Source organism: Chamaea fasciata, unplaced genomic scaffold (genome assembly GCF_029207755.1).
Source record: "Chamaea fasciata isolate MVZ Bird 193981 ecotype frontalis unplaced genomic scaffold, bChaFas1.0.hap1 SCAF_7, whole genome shotgun sequence".
In the NCBI taxonomy this organism is placed as follows: Eukaryota; Metazoa; Chordata; class Aves; order Passeriformes; family Sylviidae; genus Chamaea; species Chamaea fasciata.
The window spans coordinates 39786520-39808347 of NW_027094092.1; the positions used below are offsets into that span (position 1 = coordinate 39786520).

Below are 21828 nucleotides of genomic sequence, written 5' to 3' on the forward strand. Positions count from 1 at the left end.
TAGGTCTCTTCTCAGCTATCTTCAGAGGCACCAGTAGAAGCCCAAGCTATTAAACCTTCTCCTGCTGTTATTATAAAGCCTCCCGTGTTGTTCAGACAGCCCACCCCTGTGACAAGACCAAGTGCCCCACTGGCAAGGCCTACTACACCTATGACAAGGCCACATGCTCCAGTTTCTACTCCAACTACAATCCCAAGTCATGGTCAGTCTTTAAAACCATCACCTTCTGCTGTGGAACAGGAACGCTGGGATGAGGACTCTTTCCATGGACTGTGGGACACAAATGAGGATAAAGGAGCAAGTATGGAGTACGAGTTGTGTAAACAGGAGCCAATGATGCCTCCACCTGTCTCCTCACCTGTGAAAGTACCTGCTGTCCACACCTCCATTCCATCAGCTGCACCCGTGTCCCTTCCTCCAGTTATTCCACCAGTTCCTAAAGCACCCATCATTCAGCAAACGGTGGATTATGGCCACGGGCGAGGTGGGTATTGCAGTGTATTTGACATGTATCAAAGGGCTAATTAGTCCTCCTGACCTTTTTTTTTAAAGGAATGTGTCATACAAAGTATGCATATTCTGCAGTTGATGTGTAGACTTGTGTACATTAATGATGTAATGCTGAGCAGTGCAGTTATAAGGAGTCTCTAACCTTTAACTGGTTATGACCCTGAGTTTAGTGTTTTTCTTGATGCTTTTAGAAAGAGCTATTTTGTGTTGGTGAACAGTGTATATTCCATGGCTGCTATTCCATGAATAGTGTATAGCCATGGGTGCTTCTAATAAACACAAAATTATGTGTTGTATTTAGATTGATACTGATACTTTCCCTTAATCCCTTGTAGGTGAGTATGGAAATGACTGGGCTAGAAGGTACTTCGGATGGTTACAGTACTTAGGTGTGATTTAGTGATTTAGAGCAGAATGTGTCTTTGGTGTTTGCATTACTTTTATACTGCATAATAGGTGTGAGGTATCCTCTAGCCAGAGAGGGAGACAGAGTCTGGTTCTGAAGGGCATGCACCCTGTACAGATGTTCAACACATAAGTAGTGGAGGGTTCTGCTTTTTACTATTGAGCTTACCAAAGCTAAAATTCAACACTAGTTTTTATATAGAATTCATCTCCCTCCTTTAACAGGAGTGAAATCATGTCATAAGGAAGTTCTTAAATTGTGCATTGTCATTTAGAGACTTTTTTTTCTCTCTCTAAAGTACCATAACAGAACTGGAAGCCATATTTGTTCCATTAAGTGGATATTTGACTAAAAGTTGTTAGAAAAAACGTCATTGTTGTGAGACTTTCCGTTACTATTCTTGACATTCCAGTAGTTCTGTGCATTGTTGAAACTTATAAACATTTTAATGTTTATAATTTTCTGACACTGCATGCTTCCTGTACTCACCTGAAAAGGTAGAAGTTCCATTGTTAAGATGGAGTGGTTTACATAAACACACACAAACCCACTTCAGCCTTTAAAAACCATGGTGGTGTTTATGTAAAGCTTTTTGCATTATCCATTAAAAGAAATTATGAGAGTTTGTTCTAGTCACTTTTAATACCGTTGGCTGATTGCTTTTCATAGAGGGGAAAGAAAATGCAAGACTTGTTTTAAAATCTTAATTTTTTTTTTTGTTTATTTTCAACCAGATATAACCACCAGTAAAGTGGAACAGATTCCATATGGGGAGAGGGTAACCCTTCGTCCAGAACCTTTACCAGACAGACAAACATTTCAAAAAGGTAGGACATGCTTGGCTAACTTTCAAACAGTTAGTTAGCTCTTAAGGAAAGTTGCAAGACATTAAAAGCTCGTTCAAACTAAGTAACTGTTGTTTAAGCTACAACCACTTTATTTTCTTCAGAGGTCCGTAAGAATAACAGTTTATATTTTCAAGAGGAGTACTGCAGTCAATTCCTTAGACACTTTAAAAAATCAGTTTTGTAGCTTTAAGTAGGATTGCAAAATATGGTTGCCTGTTATGGTTTGGAAAAGTGTGTCTGATTAAGTCCATCCTGGCTCACATATCATATACTTTTCTTGCACTCTTGCCTGTTGCCTTCTTTTTCCAAAACAGTAGTTAGGGTTTCCATGGGTTTCTCCCTTCAGAGCATCCAGGTCGCTACAATAGAGAAAGGGATCGTGAGCCTTATTTTGAGCGTCAAGGTAATTCCAACCCAGATCATCGGGATTTTAAGAGGGAGCGAGAGTTGCACAGAGACCGCGGTTCTGTGGACTACGAACGAGAGAGATTTGAAAAAGAGCGGCATCCCCGAGATGACAGGTACGTGATTTTGGAACACTATGGAAATCAATGCATTTGAGGCTGTATTGTGTATCATCAGGCTGTCCATTTTGCCTGTGAGATACATGTGCCTTTCACTCTGGAATCCATAGTGGAAATGCACAAAAATACACAAAATACTCTTTTGGCAGGGTTCTTCCTACTACACCTTCAAGAACTCAGTCTTACCGTGACAAGAAAGACCATCCGTCCTCCAGGCGAGGTGGTTTTGAAAGACCACCATATGAACGAAAGACAGATCGTCCAGCATATGATCATGGGCCTTCCATGTTTGGAGGTACAGTTTCTCAATCTTGAAGTCTTGCTAGAATATTATGAAAAATAATGGACTTGCAGAGGTGAAGATGAGTTGGTAGAAGATAATTGATTTGCAGTATTTGTTCGTTCAGAATATATAATTCAGGAAATTTTCTTTAGGTGGTGGCATTCAGTTTTGTTTCTCAGTGGTGATGAGATCATGAATTAAACAGCTATACACTCTGCTAAAAACTGTCTTTGATTGTAATAGGTTTAAGTTCAGAAATTGTAATTATTTTGAGGACATATCTGTGAATTTAACTTAAAATAATGAAGGTCTGTTTAAATCAGCTCAGCTGGGTATGAACATCTTAATTTTTTTATTTCACTGAACTAAGAAAATTCTTCTGTCCAAACACTGGAATTTGAAGGTGATCGTAGAAATTACCCTGAGGAAAGGATTCCTATTACTGCTCCATCAATGCCTCGTCAGCCACCACCTGCTCCACGAGTAGAAAGGAAGCCAGAATCTAAAAATGTTGATGATATTTTAAAGCCACCAGGACGGGATAGCAGGCCAGAGAGGGTGAGTATACATTCTGGAAGCAGAAATCGGTTTCTACGAAGTTCTGTATTCAGATAAAATGCTGGTGGATGTAATATGTTGGGAACAAGTGTACATTTGAGGAAGCTCTGGAAATTAGCTTAGCTCCTTTGCAAATGCCTAGAGTGTTGTAGCATAACTGTTAGGAGTCCACAGGAGAGGTAAGCCTCCTAGGAATACTCAAAGAAAATTAGTGTGTAATATTAAGGTATTTTGGCCTCTTCTGAGGTCTTCACTTTGGTTTTTGGTGTATCAGGGAAAGACTCGTCTTTACACAGAGGTTGGGCAATGCACCATGTTATATAATAAAGAACACAGTTTAGGCTATAAAACATTTAGGTAAGTTTCATTCAGTTAAATGAAAGAAATTAGTTAAACTGAACCAGATCTATAACATGCAGCATAAACTGCTGAGATGATTAACATCAAAAACTCTGAATTATGTGGAACTACTACCATTTCTCACAGCCTGGTTTTGAAAACAGACAGTGAGTGCTTGATGAGATGCAAAAGTGTGAGCCCACAGCACATAATTCTCTAGAAGAAAATCTTTGCAAAAGAGAGTCTGTTAAATGTAGTACAGTATCATATCTTCTTACACGATCTTTGTTTCAGATTGTGATCATCATGAGAGGGTTACCTGGCAGCGGAAAGACACATGTAGCAAAACTCATCAGGGTATGTAAACAGGCACTCACTGTGTAGTGCTGCTTGTCTTTTACGTGTGCTTCCTCTGCGGTTTGCTTTCTGTTTGCCAGGGTTTCAAGTCTGTTATTTCATGTTCCATGTCTTCATGTGCTAATAGTGCACTATTAGCAAGCAGGAGGGATACTACTCTCTTCTTGTTTTGAGTATTGAGCAGGGAACTTCTGTTGACCAAAAGTATTTTGAAGATCCTGTGTAGCAGAATGGAATTTTTACAGCAAAGATATATAATTTCTTTTTGCTTTCTTCCTGCTTTCTTCCCAGGATAAGGAAGTAGAATGTGGAGGACCTGCACCAAGAGTGCTCAGCCTGGATGACTACTTCATCACTGAAGTGGAGAAAGAGGAGAGAGACCCAGATACAGGGAAAAAAGTTAAAAAGAAGGTAGTCTTAATTCTGATGCTTTTCTTGACAAAGAAACAAGACATTCAGGAAAAACAGTGGCAATCAGAATTCCAGTCTGTGGGTTGGGAAGAGTGCAGAGGTCTCCGGGCTGTTTTTCAAAACAAGCCAATATAACTTAGGGTGGTGTAAGCAAATTCTTAAAAACTGACCTGGAAGGTGTTTTTCTCATACCAGTGTACTTTGTGGTCATGACATTCAGGTGTTGAATATTAGCCATTTTATGGATGTCCTCTTTCTTAATGCTTTTGTCCTTGGTAAAGGTGATGGAGTACGAATATGAGGCTGATATGGAGGAGACCTATCGTACCAGCATGTTCAAGACTTTCAAAAAGACCTTGGATGACGGCTTCTTTCCCTTCATTATCCTTGATGCTATCAATGATAGAGTGCGACACTTTGAACAGTTTTGGAGTGCTGCTAAAACAAAGGGGTTTGAGGTAATGGAGCCTAAATAGCATTTGAACTTGCTAACAGCCACATACTGATATTTCTAAACTTTTGAATGGAAAGTGTCTCCCACATTCAGGAAAAATGCTGTGGTGTAGAGTTACAAGTTTGCCTTTCTTGAAGTGTACAACTGCAGAGTGTACCACAAGGTAGAAAATTAGCTCTAAAACTTTCTTTACAATATTTAATATTGTATTTTCCTTTCTAGGTCTACCTAGCTGAAATGAGTGCAGATAACCAGACATGTTCCAAGAGGAATATTCATGGGCGCAAGCTAAAGGATATCAGCAGGGTAACTGTATACATCTGGAGTAATTTTGTGCTTTTGGGCCTGCTGTTGTTTGAAAACTGAAGACTACATAATGCTTACACTTTTCCTCTAAGAAGTACTGGTAGTTATTTCATGGGATTGATTAAAATTACTGAAGTACAGATACATCTTTTTAGCAGTCAGAAACCAAATTTTCCGATGAATCTGTTTGATTTTTAGAGGTGCTTCATTTTTGTGTGTGTTTTGTTAGATGTCTGATCACTGGGAGGCAGCACCACGCCACATGATGCGCCTGGACATCCGTTCTCTGTTGCAGGATGCTGCTATCGAAGAGGTGAGAATCTCTGTGCTTGCTAAAACTACAGATTAGGTCTATGTGACTATACTGAAAATATGGACCAAAGATGTGATCACAGCAAGGCAGTTACAAGCAAGGTACTTTAGAAAGCCAGAATCACTGTGTCAGGAAAGTGTATTTCGTTATTCTTGTGAATCACCCCAAACATGAAGGTACATTTTTACCTTCTATCACCTTTTTGAAGCTCAGATTTAGTTATCTTAGAGCAAGAATTGAAGTCACTTTGCTCTTAGCAGTTGCTGAATACCAGTTAAGGAGATTAAAGAGAATCTTAGCTCTCTTAGATTAAACTCAGCAGTTTTTACAGGTTACTGAACTATTTAGATCATATTTTGAGAAAGTAGTTGGAGAAAGTTAGATGAGGAAATAAAAAATTTTGAACTCAGTCCTCGTTTTGAGAAATAGAAACATTTAGCTGAGAATAAAGAAATAATTAACATGTAGCAGAAGGTTACAACTGCCTTTTTACTTCATTTGCAGTATGCTGTGACATGCATCTTTGGTGTGTCAGCTTACCGTATTGTTGCATTCGTCTTTGGCAGTTGTGTCAGGAGCTCTGGGCATAAATTAATATGTTAGTTGTGTGGACTTTGTGGATGAACCATAGCTGCTTGTTACTGTCAGAACAGCTCTTGGCATGGCCACAGAATCTGGTAAACTGCTTACGTAGACAGAGGGTCTTTGCAGTTTGTCATAATGTTAGCATGTTATTTTTAAATCCCCAAATTCTTGGTACTGGAAAATAGTAAACTTTAAGAGGACAACCAAATATTCCACTCTAAAATAGGCTCAGAGAACCGCAGATTGGGATTTAGAAGGTTTTGCAAATTATGTAAAGAGCTGTACATACTTGGAGAGTTTTACGTATTCCAGAGTTTATACATAAGTCCCCAGTACAGCTGTGGAGCTCAGAAAGTATTGCATTAGATGAGCAGAGTTAGATGTATGTCTTCAAACATTGTTGTATTTTGTTACGCTGAACTCTGTGGTTACTATTATTCTTTACTGTGATTTTAAAATATATAAAAGATAAAGGCTCGGTAGAGATGTTCTGTGCAGAGGCAGCCATTCCAGTTATGTATAAATGGCAAGTTTAAGAGCTTTTTCGGAGATTTCAAGTATTGAAATGTGATTGTGTGGAAGGCAAGAGAAGTAACACAAGGAGTGTATGTGAAGGAAGGGAATGAACAGATTTTGCTTTTCCCCAGAAAATCTTTGCAAAGAATATTCTTTGTCACACTGTTGCTAGAAGAGAATGTGCTTCTGCGGAAAGCCAGAATGGACACAGTACTCATATATACTGCATCATCATACTTTCTTTTCTGTTTGAATTTGGACATCTCTACTTACTCTGTTAAAAAGAAAATAATTAAAAGCCAGGCAGTGCCTTGTAAGTCTGTGTATATGCTTTGGAACAGGTGGAGATGGAGGATTTTGATGCAAATATTGAAGACCAGAAAGAAGAAGTCAAGAAGGACACAGCAGAGGAGGAAGAAAGTGAACTGGTAGGAGACACATCATCCATCCCTAACAAATTGTTCATTAATGTGTCTGAGGGAGAATCTCAGTCTTACAAGTGCCAACCCATTGCCGTTCTTAGGAGTGCGATCTTAACACACGTGTTTCTAGTAGTTTTTTACTTAAACATTTCTAGGAGAACATTAGCGATAAATCGTATTATTTCTTCCTAATTTGTTTCTAAGAATATGTGAGTGTGTGCTACAAACTATTGTCAGTGGAGCATGGTAACGTGCCTCTTAGAGACATTTTAAATTGCAGTACGTAATAGTGCTGTCTTCCAGATAATCTGTCTTCCAGATAATGTGAGAATTACATGAAGTGGAGGGATGGGAACAATGGGCAAAGATTAATTTAGCTTATTTCCTTTCACGTGTCTAAAGAACTCTCCTCAGCTGTCACAGTATATGACAACAGTTACGAAGACTGCTTTTTCTACCACGGTTGACTAACTTTGTTTGTCAGGTGGTATTTCCAAGGTGAGGCATTAGGCCTCTTGGATAAATAAAGGTTATAGAATTGCCCTGAGGACTGGCTTTTTAGGTATGTATTTAAAAGGCTACAAAAGGCTTCCTGCTGTAACTTCTTGGTATGTGTTGGAGCTGCAACTGGTCTGTGCTTGATGAGTTGAACGTCTCAAATCTTGGTTCCCACAACCAAGCAGTTAAAGTTCAATAAACAGGAAGTAACCAGAAATGTCTGAGTTGAGCAAAGTGTTTTTCCTTGATGGAAATTTATGATTCTTCAGAAGTGGCAGGTCAGAAAGCAGTTGAAATCAGAATTAAAAGAAGCTTAGGAAAAGTGGATTCTAATAAACGTCTGGTTTTTTCAACATGACTCATTTATTCTCTTTGCTAAATTATTCTTGGGCGCGGAATATGAGACCGCAGAAAGTGTGATTAGAGCATTTCAAAGACGCATTCATGTTTGCAAGCATATGGCTGCTAGTCCCATTTCCATGAGCTATAGCTAAAAGAGAAAGTTGTCTTTAGCTTTTGAGACATCTGTGCATAAATTTGTGTGTGTGTGTGTGTTTATGGGTTCGGGGGAGTGTCCTAATGTACAGCACTTATAACAATAGGCCTTTTCTTTGAGACAAAGAGAAAGCTTGGTGGTGAAAACTATGCAAATTATTAAATAACTCAAAGTAATCGGCATATAAGAATGTGTTCTATTCAGATTTACAAGATACAAAAAAGAGCAAAGTATCATCTGCTGTATGTAATCTCTGGAATTCAGTCAGTTGGCTAATCTCAGAGAATTATATCAGACAGAAAGTGGAACAGGACACTGCATTTGGTATCTTTTGCCTTTTTGAGAGCATTTGTTAAGGGTTCTGCAATTCATTTTGCTGCATTTAATCCTGTGAGAAAGGGGAGGTCTGAAGCTCCTGCCATCTGGCAGATATACTTGAAATATCCAACTGTCTTGTACCAAAGGATAAAGTCTGAATCTTTGCTTATCCTATTTGAGGACCGGGATATTGTATAGATTCAGCACACAATAGGCTGTTTCACACCATCAAAGTCACTCTTCTTGCTATTATCTACTCCCATAGGATTGTTTGTAGCTTTCAGACAATTCCTGCTTTTCTGTGCTTGATGGTATGAATTATTGATACATTTAACTTAGTATTTTCACCAGTGTGTCACCCATCACTTTGTTTAATGCAGGCTTTTAGCTGTGGTGTAAACTTTGAGCAAGCTTTAAAGTGCTAGTTGGTTTAAATGTATAAATATATGTATATACATGAAGTTTATTTATTTGTTACAAGGAAATATTGCAGCACAAACTGTTTTGGTTTGCATTTATTACAGATTTGATTAAAAACAAGAAAATCCAGAGTTCTAATAACGTCAAGTCACTGATATATGCTTGATAGAAAAAAGGTCATTCAAGGATTTCTTTAAGAGCAGTGCTGAACATAATCAAATGCAGTGTGGCTCTCTGAAATTTACTGGAATACACTAATTTAGTAACACATAGTATTAACAAATACACATATATTTTTACCACAGTGGAAGCAACCTATAAATAAAGCAGGAAAGAAGTTAGTGTAATAAAACTGGTTTGTGGATTGTTTGTTTTCTTCTTGAACTCTTCTAGAGTAGTTCTTTTCCCTCTCTCTTAAAAAACATTCTAAAAAATAATTAAATTCTCAGAGGTCTTACGTTCACTACCTTGAGCTTTTTTATGTGGTTGCAGAGGAATATAAGTACTTTTATTCCAAATCTGAACAGCTGAAACAAACGTTGCTTAGTAACAATTTACTTGTCAAAGAATATAAAAACCAAAGATAACAAGAAGCTAACTAAAATAAATACCCTTTTGCCAAATTTATTTTCATTATGCTCATTTACAAAGAATAAACTGGCTAAAGATCGTTATGCATGGTGACATTATTTATAGGGAAAATTGTCTTATAAGAATCATTGCGCTTAGAGTACTATTTTAAAATGAAAAGTAATACATAAATCCTAGTGACTCAGCAGATACTCTTATTTAAATTTTAAAAAATTGTTTAATTGTGGATTAACCACTCATACATGAATTTAATATGTCCCTTTGAAAGGAGTAAGTGAAGCTTGTGTGTTCTATATCTGGGAATGTGTCCATAAAACCTTTTGGTAACTTTTTCATTTCTGTTTGTAAAGCTTTGAATATGCTTTATGCCTGAAAGTTGTGTTGCAGTGACTTTGCCACCTGGAATAATACAATACAGTAACTGCACACAGTGCCTTTGCTGTCTGTTAGACTTATTCTGGAGTTCTGTGTTTGCAGAGGGCAGCACTCTTGTAATGATTTGCAAGGGCTGCTGAAATCACTGAATGGAAAGTGGATGCAGAAGTTCTGAAATACCAAGTAATTGGTCCCCATCTGATAATGAGAATTGTGCCTTACAAAAATAAATACCTTAAGGTCCCATTATAATGCTGTTTCCAGTTCAAAAGTGATATGCATATGTGTCTCTCTCTAATCCTCCGAGCTTCTTTCTGTGTATGATTTAGGGTTACATTCCGAAAAGCAAATGGGAGATGGACACTTCTGAGGCAAAGCTAGGTGGGTATTTATTTTTTCCTGTTTCTTATAGTTGGTATCTAATGATGTTTGCAAGACCTGAATTTTTGTTTTTACTGTGCCTCCTTACAAAGACAAATAAATGGATTGATTTCATACATGTGTCTGAAACTGAAAAAGCGTCTATACAGAAAAGGAATTTGTCTTCTGGCAGAGGCAGGAGACTTTACTACTTTCTAATCATCCCTGTTTTATATACTCATTAATTGTTTTTCCATCTGTTCAAGGAAAGTATTTTGTCTTCAAATTTTAAAAAAACAGTATTTATATTCTTCATCTTTCCGTGTTTATTATTTTGATATAAGCAAAGAGTCAACTTACATTGCACTGTACTCTTTTTTCATATTGCATACTTTCCCTAAGTGTCGTCAGTAACTTCTTGCATTCTTGGAGACATGCCTCATAGCTGAACTGTACTCAATATGTTTCTCACTTTTCAAAATTGACATCTGTGAGGACAAAGTAGTGGCATGCTTTGAAATTGGTTCTGAATGATTAGGTATCAGTATATCTTTTCAGTCTTAGGCATTGAAAAGTTAAAGGTTCATTATGCTTTTCAGTTCCAGGAGAGCAATAGAATTCTTAGTATTATGCAAAATGGACTTTCTAGGAGCACACGGGCACAATTTTTGCTGTAGTTTTTTGTTCTCATTAGTGCTGATATTAGAATTCTGTCAAAGTCAAAAGCAACTTTCAGGCAGAAATGCATGCACCATGGCTGTGGTGAAAGGATTATCCATGGAGAGGAGTTTCAGGTCATTATGATCAGTTTTATCGTGGGGATTTTTTTACTGAACAGGAAAAGTTGTAAATGCAGGTTTTGTGTAGACAGTCTGCTCAGAACTGCTATTTTTGTATCATGTCTGTGAGAAGTCACAAATACCTAAATAGGACACAGCACGTCTTAACATTTTGAGGTTTGCTGCTTCATGTGTGGTACAGCCCTGTGCATCATAACTTTCCAATGACCAAAATCACAACTGCACTATAGAAATAGCATTAGAAGGTCTGGCTTACATAAAGCAGCCTTTCACCTTTGCTGTTAAGGGCTTAGCTACACCATCTCTTCTGCTGCTGTGCTCTCTTTTCAGTCATGTAAGTACTTGTGAATTATATCAATGATGTGCAGTACAAACACCTGCAGTACAAGCAGAGGCATCTTGTACTCAGTGATTTTGGCCTACCAAACAGGTAGGCATTTAGACTAGGATTGCTCTGCATTTTTGTTATAAGCAATGATTTATTTAATAATGTAAAATTATTTCTTAAGCTTATGCTAAGAACTGTGTTGCATTTCCTTCCATAATGAAAACTCCATAATGTAAAACACATGATTTTTATATGGTCTTCACTTAAATGTAAAATGGGGAGCAAGCAGCAGAGTCACTTTTATGCTGAAGTAAGTTACTTGCAAGGCTGTTGAAATAATCCTTCAACAGGCAAACTTCATTAACAAACTCAATGTTAGCATGCTGCAAGATGCAGATCCAGGTGCTGAGAAGGGCTTTCTATTAAATCTGTATTCACAATTTTACTTTTATAACTACCCTCTAGATTCAGTTTTTTATATATATAGGACTATAGATTAAAAGTAAATTCTAACTTAAGGGGTTTTTTAAAAAAAATTCTGACTTCAGTTTTCTTTAAAAAAAACATTCCTGTGTAACAAATGCAGTTTCCTTGGAAAATTACTCTGTCAGGACAGACAACTTTCAGCTCAAGGTGTACATTAGAAGCACTTGCAGTCTGTGAGTAAGAATTAGTATGTTTAGTTCACAATGAGACTTCACAGTAGATGACCAATTATAGCTAATTCTGGAAAGGCATGTAAACTGTGGTATGCATTATTTACTCCAAAACTGAGTTATTTTCTGGGATCTGACCTGCCCATTAGGATTATTGCCTTAGTCCCAGAGGGCACACATTTGCAGAATGACGCAAATGCAGGCTCCAAAAAGGATGCTCTGAGTCTTGTTTTACTTTTTTGTTTTCTTTACAAGTAGATGTTGTTACAGGAAAGCACAGTAAGATCTCACCGATTGTTATAAACCTCAGAAAATGTCTGAAAAGTTTGAGTTTTTAGCTGCAAACACTGACTTGTGACAATGGCCTAACATATGCCCCAGAGCTCTCACTTTAACACAGATTTACTTTATTCTTACATTCCTCTTGAGTATGTGTGTGATTTATCATTTCCTTATGTGCTGTGCACAGCCACAATTTTATTCTGAAAGTCTGTTCATGGGTCTTCTCAGTGCATAGTGCACACAGGTTCTTATATTGAAATTTAAAGTAATAGGCTCTCATTTTAAAAATTTGACAGTAGTGTTTAGTGCAATGCTCTGTTTCAAGGTGCAGCTCAGTGGCAAGTTGTGCAAACTCTCAGGGATGAAGAAATGAGCTCTGGTGTAGCTGAAACTTCGATACTATTGTAAAATTTGCTCTAGAATAAAATGCGATTCTACATAAAACTTTGTGGCTTTTGTATAAGAAGGGAAAATTTTAACTGATTGATTTATTTACGTTTTGAAGGTGCTAATTAAATTAGTTACTTTCAGATGTTACTCTAAAAATTCTAAAGGTGAGTTTTTAAATTTTGGGGGTTTTTAGAAGTGCTGCTGTTTTTTTGTTTTTAAATTTGAAATGATAAAATGATGTTCAGTAGTTTAAATAATCATCAGCCATAAATAATCACAAGTACCAGTGTTACAAAATGGCATCTTGTCACATTTTCAGAAAAGAATATTCTGAAATAACCCTTTGTGGCAGGTTTTTGACATTTGTGTAGTGTCTACTGCATGATACATGTACCTTGAACAGCAATAGTATGGATGGAAGCAGACTCCTTTGGAAAAGCAATCCATCTTCAAATATGGAAGGACATAACATTTTAAAATAAATTCTGTGTAGCAGTAACAAAAAGGGACAGAGGGGAACTGCATATTCAGAACAGCTTCTGAGCTCCTCTACTGATGTTTGAGCATTACACATTTCTTGGTGGTGTTTTCAGTTGTTTGGTGTGCAGCAGGGAGTGGGAAACTTAATTTTGGTAATGAGGTGAGCTTGCATCATAGCTTCCTTCCAACAGGAATATGTCTGTCTACAGGTATTTGCCAACAGAGAGCTTCTCAATTTTCACTTCTTCACGTTCCTAAATGCTCCTCAATGAATTTGTTGATCTCCTTTTCAATGTTATTTTTTTCTGGAAATGCTTAATGCCACAAATGATCTACACTGAGTGAACGTAATACTGAGAAACAGTGCAAGTACGTTATGTGCTGGAGTAACAGAGGAATATTGTATAAATCAATTTTGTCTTCTAGAGGGAGTGTCGCCTTTCTGTGGAGATTGAGCATCAAATTTGGCAGATTTTACTTAGAGCAAAAGAAGAACTTAACTAAAACCTGTTATAGATACAAATATTCTGAACATTTTTTCTAAAATGTTGGCTATTTTAAGAAGCAGGGGGATTATAATGTTTTATTAGAAGAAGTTCTGTATCTGTTCCAGGGAAATGGGGCTAAGATTGAGTCTTTAAAAGGTTTTGAGCTGTACGAGGGAGAAATAACTTCATTAGTTTATGGCCTTTAAATTATACTAGCATGTCTACAGTACCATTGCCTCACGCTATCTCCATTGTTACTCTTCTCTCTCCCATATGACGTAAAAAAACTCATCTCTGAATTGAGCTTCTTTAAGTACATACCTTTGAACATCATCTTCTGCTATCCAGAAAATAATGCTACCTTGTATTTGGTCTGTTTCTGAGGCCTTTTGTGGGTGAATTTAATTACAACGGTGACTTCTGAAACAGTATTTCTGACCTCACTGGTGATGGTTTAATGAATGTAATTGTCAAGCTTAGTGTTCCTTCTACACATACTTGAATTGTTGGCTTATAAATTGGTAGTTTAAATCAACAGAAGTAACAGAATTTCCTTTCACTTGTAGAGCTGGTTTTCCTTTTCATGCTTTGTTGTTCATAATCTTACAACGAATGTTTCATCTCCTTTCCAAAGACAGTTACCACATAATTTCAAGAAGATGTTGTTTTTTTACTGAGAATCAGTGTCTAAAGAGGAACAAAATTTTAGAACCTAGGAATGGAATTCTTTCTCCTTATGTTGTATTGGTTCAATAAGAAAAAGAAGAAAATGAGGACTATTGGACAAATGTACTGCTCAAATATTCATGACTGACCTCTTACACCATGAAAGAAAAAATTCTGAGATATTTTTCTCCCAGTCCTGGAAGACTTTTTAAGTGGTTTGCCTTATGGGGAGAGAAAAAGAAAGGGGAGGGTCAGGCTTTTCAAGGAGCATTTTGTTTAGCAGAAACAGTATCTCAAAAAGTTGTCTTTGATGCATTAAATTATATAATTGCCACTTGTTCACCGATACTGCATGTATGCCATGTTTGACACAGTATTGATCCCCAAATTTGGGGAAAATGCTACTGCTTTAGTATGGTGTTCAAATACAGGAAGATGGATCTGTGGTTCCTAGCTATTGTTGGCTGTATTGTACCTGTAAGGACAGACTCCATATAGATCCAGAAGAGCAAACTTTTCCTCCCTCATATAGAAAACAACACTGAATGTTATCACCACACAGTTAACGTGAAAGATCAATAAAACTTGAAAACTGTGTTGAGTCTTCTCTAGTTTATTTCACCTCTCATCACTACACCTGTCAAGACAAGCTGGATGTACAAATTCTGCTGCTCGTTCTTTTGAAAAGTTTTCCACTCTCGTCTTGTTTGTGTGAATAATAGAAAAAATAATCTCCCTTAACGCTGAGGCTCTGTGTTTGTTCTCAGACAAGCTGGATGGTTTGCGGACTGGCACTAAAAGAAAACGTGACTGGGAAGCAATTGCCAGCAGAATAGAAGATTATCTGCAGCTTCCAGATGACTATGATACACGTGCTTCTGAACCTGGAAAGAAAAGGGTAATAAATTTTCAAATGACTTTCTGTGTATAAGCCTTTAATGGTCTCTGTGAAATCAAGTCATTCAATGTCCATGAATATGGGAATTTCATTGACTCACTTTTCATTTTGCTGTTCCATTAGATTCTGTAAAAGATTATGCTTGCAAGTAGGGTCTTCCAGAGGTAAATGTATTAGTTATAAGAGAGCTAGGAATTGTAGATAATACAGATTAACTATGCATGACATGGTCTGAATATAAAATGCTGCATGTTTAAAATCTGTTATGAAAAAAGGGGGAAAATCATACAGGGAGATGAAAGAGAGGTTAAGAGAGGTAATTTTTTTTTTTCTCTCCAAAATAGAAAGACCAGCTTTTGCCACTAGAAGGAATTTGAATTTATTATCGGTGTTTGGGTATTGTTTTGCTCTGTAATGTCAAATAGAAAACTGATAGTACTGGACAGTATGTCTGAGAGAAATGGAGATACTTAAGGCATTGGCAGAGGAGATGATGGTGGACATTGCTTATCCATAGAAATGCCAGGGGAAATCCAGGTAGATTGGATAGGGATGTGCTGGTGGAAAACTGATGAGGCTATGTTCCCCACTAACACAGGGGCCTGAATGAGACTAATCAGTATGGCAAAGAACTCTTTCACTTACTGTTTTTTCTTGTCCTGCAATGGTGTGTTTCAGCTGAGTTTCTCTGTAGCCTTTCTTCGTTGCAACTCTCCCTCCTTCCTTCCTGTTGCTCTCCCTCCTTCCTTCCTGTTGCTCTCCCTCCTTCCTTCCTGTTGCTCTCCCTCCCATTGGTGTCTTGTTTTGGGGGTTGTTCACTGTGTATGTTTGAACAGGATAAATGCAAGGAATCTGCATTACCCTGAAGAGGTGCAGTGCAGATATGGAGACATAAAGATGGGGAAATAACGTATGAATGAAAAAGTTACTTAGTGTAAAGAAATAGTGGAAAATTTTGAATAGAAATATATCACAGAAGATAGAGAAGAAAACTGTCCTTCATTTATTTATTCATTGCTGACTTGCTCTTCAACACTCTCTTTCCGTAGTTTCATAGTCATCTTCTAGATGTTTCTATTGTGCAACTGAAAGGCGAATTTCCCAGAAAATTAAAACACTAAATGAGTCTTGGATAATTCTTCCTGCAGAAGGCGTTGCTTTGAACAGAGAAATAATTGTAGTAGTTACACTTCAACTCTCAGAACTATAGCACTGAAATGGAAAAAGCTTATCATCTATACCTTTCTTCTACTCCATAGAACACCTGGTATATTCAATTAAAAATAATTTCCCTCTTTACCTATCAGAAAAAAAAATAAATAATACTTACCTGTTGTAAGGAAAATGAGTATAAATTAGTATTCTTGTATTCTTGCTTGCAGTGGAAAGCCTAGACTCATGTCAGGATTTCTTGGAAGATTATTGTACTGAAATGATGTTCTCCATAGGTGCGATGGGCAGATCTAGAAGAAAAAAAAGATGCTGACAGGAAAAGGGCCATCGGTTTTGTTGTGGGACAAACCGACTGGGAGAAGATAACAGATGAAAGTGGTCACCTTGCCGAGAGAGCCCTCAACCGCACCAAGTACATATGAAAAAGTGGTTAAGTGGATTTTTGTGCCTTTAAGGTAAATATTCAGCCTTCCTGTGTACTTATAGCCTTGATGTTTTGCAAGAGCTGAGGCTGCAGTTCACCCCATTGTTAGAGTTCTCCCAAACAAGGCTATTTGATTTAGAATTTTGTATAAATAGGTGTCAGCTGTGCCTATGTCAACATGCACCCTTCTGTACAGCACCTGACCATAAGTAGGAAGGATTATCAGCTGTCAAATCTCCCAGCCTTATTACAAGGAAGCTTGTGGTTTCATTAAGAGTAGTTTAGCTGTGTATCTACTAGTCCTGTTGAGTTCAGATGTTGCTTATTATATCTTAATTCTAACCATGTTAATTGCTGGTTTATGTGACATAACAAACTTTTCCTTTCTTTACAGGCCATTTGCTCTGAGGAGAAGTGAACCAAGGTGTCATGAGCATCTTGCATGGGTCATGTCACTCCCACCTTCACAGTTTTTCTTTGTTACTTTAGTTTCAGCAATTTTCTTGAGATACTGGCAGATAACCAGTGCCCTCAAAAAACTCATTGAATCCCACTGCTCCTAAGTGAGAGACAGTTTACTTTTTAATATTTTTGGAGGGGAGGGAGGGGGAGGGTCAGTAGTTTTAGCTGCTCTTTGTGGGATAAAGTGGAAGGATTAGACAGATGTTACCTCCACTGTACCATCACAGAATGTTTATCACCTTTGCTCTGTGGATGTTCTCGTTTTATACTGTATGTACCTTGTAGCTTACTGTATTAGGAAGCAGAACAATAAATTTCACTATAAACTCGGTGTTCTTGGTGAACCATATAGTATGTTTTTTGTTTGACGTTTTAAATGTGGTCTGTGTTCACATGTTAGTGCTCAGAACCATCCTTACCTGGAAGACGTACTGTGCTCATGTACTGTCCCTGTACAGATATACTGTCTTAGAGGTTTTCTACCTGCTCTTCTTCTCATAGACAGATCCATTAAGACCCCAGGTCTTGCTGGCCTTTAGGAGTTCATGTTCCTGGAAATCAGGAATATCATCATGTTTGGATCATAGTTTCTCACTTATGTCAAATTTTCATTACTACGTGAGTATGAATTGTGTTGGGTGGTTCTGTAAGGTTCAAGGTAGCAGCGTATGAAAAACTTTTCTTTAATCCTCAGTATGAAAACAGATACTACAGAGTTCTCTGAGGGGCAGCCTAGAAAATTGGTTTTGGTTTTACTATGTCTTTTAGTCAACACTGATCTCTCTTCAGGGTATTTCATTCCATTCATAAGTCTACTCAGTCATAGAGATACATCATTAAAAGAAGTGACAAAGACCAGAAGTTATACCCTCCTTTTCCTTTGATAAATGTGTTAAGCTTGATTTAAAAAAATAAAAAGATGAATGAATAACAGTCCACACTATTAAGAGTGGTACAGATTCTTCAAAAGTGCTGGGATGTCACTTCTGCAGAGCATCAGGTTTGCTGATGAAAACTCTGTTTTGTCCTTCCAGGTTTCAAAGCAAATGCTTTTCATTAACAATGTTGTAACCAAGAAAGGGGTTTAAATCTGAAAATAATTGCTGTTTTAATGGTGAATTGAATTTTTTCTCCTGATCTTTCTGAGGGAAGAAAATGAAGTCCTGAATTTTCCTTCTCTGTTGAGTGATTACATTGTGCTTTGCATCTAGGTTGGTAAATCAGCTTGTGTGGTGGTAGTTCAGGTTGTTAAAGGAGAGCATGCATGTAATAGATGGGTTTGTTTGCCATTTGAATGTTTTGGTTTATTGGCTGCTTCTCAGCCTTCTCTGTGGTGCATGATTAAAAGCTCTTTAGTAAACAAGGGGAATAGCTGAACTTGTATTATGCCCTGAATATGTTTATTACAAGAAAATTGAGTTCCCTGAATGTAGCATTTTTAAAATAAAAGGTATTAAATGCACATTTTCCATATACATGTACTTTACATAGCATACATTCTCAAAATGTTGCTAAGTAAGTAGTTTTTGAATTGTGACAGAGAATTGTTGACAAAGGAAAGCTAATAGTTAAAAAGAAATGAGTACTCTGTATTGATGTGGAAATCAGGTGAGCTTCACTATGGGGAAGTTACTCTCAGGTATGTGTAAAATGGATTTCAATCTGTACTCAGTTTTCCATAACAAAACTGGAGTTCTTGTGGCACACCATGAGTTGATGCTGTTTCTTGACTCTTAAGAACTGATAGTGATTTTGTCTGTATTTTTGCTAATGCAGCTGTACCAAATCCTTTTCTAACATTTTTCCTTCCAGACTAAAGACTACTTCTGCAGCATTCAAATGGATAGTGTCTGACAGAAGTTTCAGTATTGTTTACTGCTTTTATGAATTTTGAAATTATTTTAACAGATAACACTGAGAGGTTATGTCATTCTGTTTATTCTGTGGTGCATGTAGAACTAAAGAAAAATGAGCAGAGAATATACATAAAATTATACTTTACTCAGATGAGAACAGACAGAAAATATATCAATCTTGAAGTTTAAAACAAAATTCTGTTATGAAAACATACTGTTGTAGAATGTTATCAGACTGTTTGACCAGAAAAGGCTGAAGGGCTTGGGTTTTGTTGTTTTCGTGATGTTCAGAAATTTTCCCCTTCTTTGGTACAGAAATACCAATATATCCATAATCTGCCATTTGTTTCAGTTGGTTTGAATGTTTAGCAGATTAGTCTTCAACTTCTTGATGGGAAGTGGCTCTGAAAGAAAATAACTTATGCCAGAACTACAACCTATAGCAGAATCTACATACTCTAGACATCCAGTGACTGAAGAAATCAAACAAAAAGGAAAAATTCATCATTGCTGCTGGCAGAACTGAGAATAGCTTGCTAGTCCCTTGCTTGTGTCCTAACCAGAGGTTGGTGATTAGTGATTTTGCTTTTGTCTGGGAAGTCCTTCAGTGCAGAATACATGGTCTTGATCCTGATTTAGTTCTTACTCATTTGCTCGCTGATATTGTCAGTAGAACCTTTCACAGCACTGAGCAGAATGAATACCAACTTTCATAAATAACTAAATACGAAGATATGCATCTCGCACTCTCATATAATGATCCATCTTTGACCATGCACGCAATTGTGCTGACTAAGTTGAGCAGTTTCTGTGCATCACATTGAAAAATTCAGCTCTGAAAAAAACATCTGCTGCTGCAGAATGGAGTTGCTACCTTCTCAGCAAAGTTGACTGTTAAAACAGTATTTTCTGCAAATTGCAGTTTCTTACGACGCTTCAGTTTTTTTCAAGTCAGTTTGCTTTTCTAATACTGAAGCTACCTGTCTCATGAGAGAAGTACCTGGGGGTTTTGCAAGGGAATGTGCAACATGCTGTGCTATGTGAATAGAGTACAGTTGTCATCTTCAGTAACCTTGTGTTTTACTGTAGGATTGCTCATTAAGTGTGATGGTCTGACTATGGTAAAAAAGAGTGAAATAACAGCTGAGAGTTCAGTTCTCACCTGAGATCAGTTCTAGAAATTTGTTTTTCTGTTTCCTCAAATGTTTACGTCGACAAAGATAAATAACTTACCTTGCAGTATTAGATCCCAGAGTTTAGAAGGGGAGAATTGATACTGGTACAAATTAGTTTTACTTTTCACACATCAAGTTGGGTTTGGCATTTTTTGGACTTTGATTCAATCACCTTTGTCAACTCTGTCCATTGGTTTTTCCTTGCTTGTCGATACATAGAATACATCACTGCTCTTATCTCTTTGTAAGGCATTGTTTTTAACTATTTTCAGAAGCCTTTTAATTTCTAAGCAACCATTTAGGTAACCATGGAGGTGCTGACTAGGATTTCAGTAGAGGCTTTTCTGAAAGGCTTGAATTGGAAAAGCAGAGTTGTGACATTACACTGAAAGTTATATTAACCTATCCCCAAAAAGCCTACATCTAATGCACTTGAGTAGTTAAAAATTATCATAGAACTGTATGTTGCAAGTCACATTAGAAAGTATGATTCCTGCAGAAGAATAGTCTGTAGGTAGTGTGCTTTTAAATGAGAGAGAAGAACATGACCTCACCAGCCAAAATCAGTTTTTTCCCAATTTGAGATTCTAACATCATCAGACTGCTTTGAGAATCCTTTTCAAAGGAATAAAGTAATTCTGCCTGTGGGACACTTTGCTGTCACCTGAACAAATGTATTGTTACCAGAAGAAAAAAATACATTGTTCATTTATATAAATGCAGCTGTCATGGTGAATCATTTTGTGCCCTTAGGACATGATTTCCCTTAGCAGGTCGTGCCATTTTATTATTCATGTTGCTGCTCCCCACACAATACTGGACAGACCTTGGGATTTGAAGAAACATGGTTGAGTTGGGTTTGGAAGCAGTATGTGCTTTTTTGCAGTGTAGTTCATGCTGTCTATGGCAGCATGCAGCTAGTTAACTGAGCTGACTGAACTAAACGCCTGGAACTCTCCTGGAGTATTGTAATTCAGCATACAAGGACTGGAAAGGAGAAGCAGTACTGCATTTTCTTTGCTTGTGGAATGTTCACATGGCATGCATCCTCAGGAAGCTAAATAATGATGGATATGTGGTTCCTTTCTGTTATGTCTCTCTTCACTATTTAATGTTTCTCAGATTACTTCTGGAAAGTAAGTTCTAAATTCTGAGCTTGTGGTCCATTGACAATTTGGGATCAAACTGCAGCAGGACAACTGGTACACTATGAGGTAAAATATTTTAGGAGCAGAGGTGGCCATCACAATTGAGATCTCTATGCTTGCAGCATCAACTGTTCTTAAACTGTGGTTATACTTAGTTTTCTTGTCATAGTAGAAATGAGAAGAAAAAGAACTAAAGTTTCACAGGATTTAAAATATGAATGGCACATTTCTGATTTGAGCCTCTCGGGCAGTCATCTTTGTTCTCTCATAAAACTTGAATCAAAATTGTTTTCTCTTCTGCTCATCTATTTCTACATGTGTGAGTCAGAATCCTTCAGCAACTAAAAGACCGTTTACTCCAAGGAACACTTCTAATTTCTGCTCAAGATTAATCACTTCTTCGTGGTGAAACTGTTTTGTTTTATTCTTACTTGTGGAGTGTTCTGGCAATTGCAATGTCTCTTCCAAATTTGCATGGTACTGAATCTGCAGCCTGGAGCCTTAAGTCTTCCTCATGCATGTAGCTTGGAAAATTAATAATGACAGTATTCCTTTCAGGTGAATTATCACCTTCTAGTTGTTTAATACTCCTTGGAAGAAGAATGCATTTTTATTCATGATTTTGCTTAAATCAGGTAAGCCCAAGTACTGTTATCAAATAAAGGCACAGCAAGTGACTGCAAATGGAGAGGCAAAAGTGTTTTGAAGTTGC

General features: G+C 37.3%; 1 protein-coding gene across 5 annotated transcripts in view; it reads left to right on the plus strand.

Annotated features, from left to right (window-relative positions):
• The window catches only part of YLPM1 (YLP motif containing 1), a 34372-nt gene extending 17105 nt beyond the window's left edge, over positions 1 to 17267 (plus strand). Inside the window, exons 7-21 of one of the 5 annotated variants that reach the window (XM_066188503.1) lie at positions 4 to 484; positions 1651 to 1743; positions 2111 to 2285; positions 2438 to 2583; positions 2942 to 3129; positions 3763 to 3825; positions 4117 to 4236; positions 4518 to 4694; positions 4913 to 4996; positions 5226 to 5309; positions 6752 to 6838; positions 9860 to 9911; positions 14748 to 14878; positions 16327 to 16506; positions 16870 to 17267. In XM_066188503.1, the coding sequence (XP_066044600.1) occupies positions 4 to 484; positions 1651 to 1743; positions 2111 to 2285; positions 2438 to 2583; positions 2942 to 3129; positions 3763 to 3825; positions 4117 to 4236; positions 4518 to 4694; positions 4913 to 4996; positions 5226 to 5309; positions 6752 to 6838; positions 9860 to 9911; positions 14748 to 14878; positions 16327 to 16473 (2028 nt within the window). In that variant the 3' untranslated portion in view covers positions 16474 to 16506; positions 16870 to 17267. The other 4 variants (XM_066188504.1, XM_066188505.1, XR_010721921.1 and 1 more) reach the window with 4 other exon arrangements.
• Positions 17268 to 21828: the final 4561 nt, after the last annotated feature.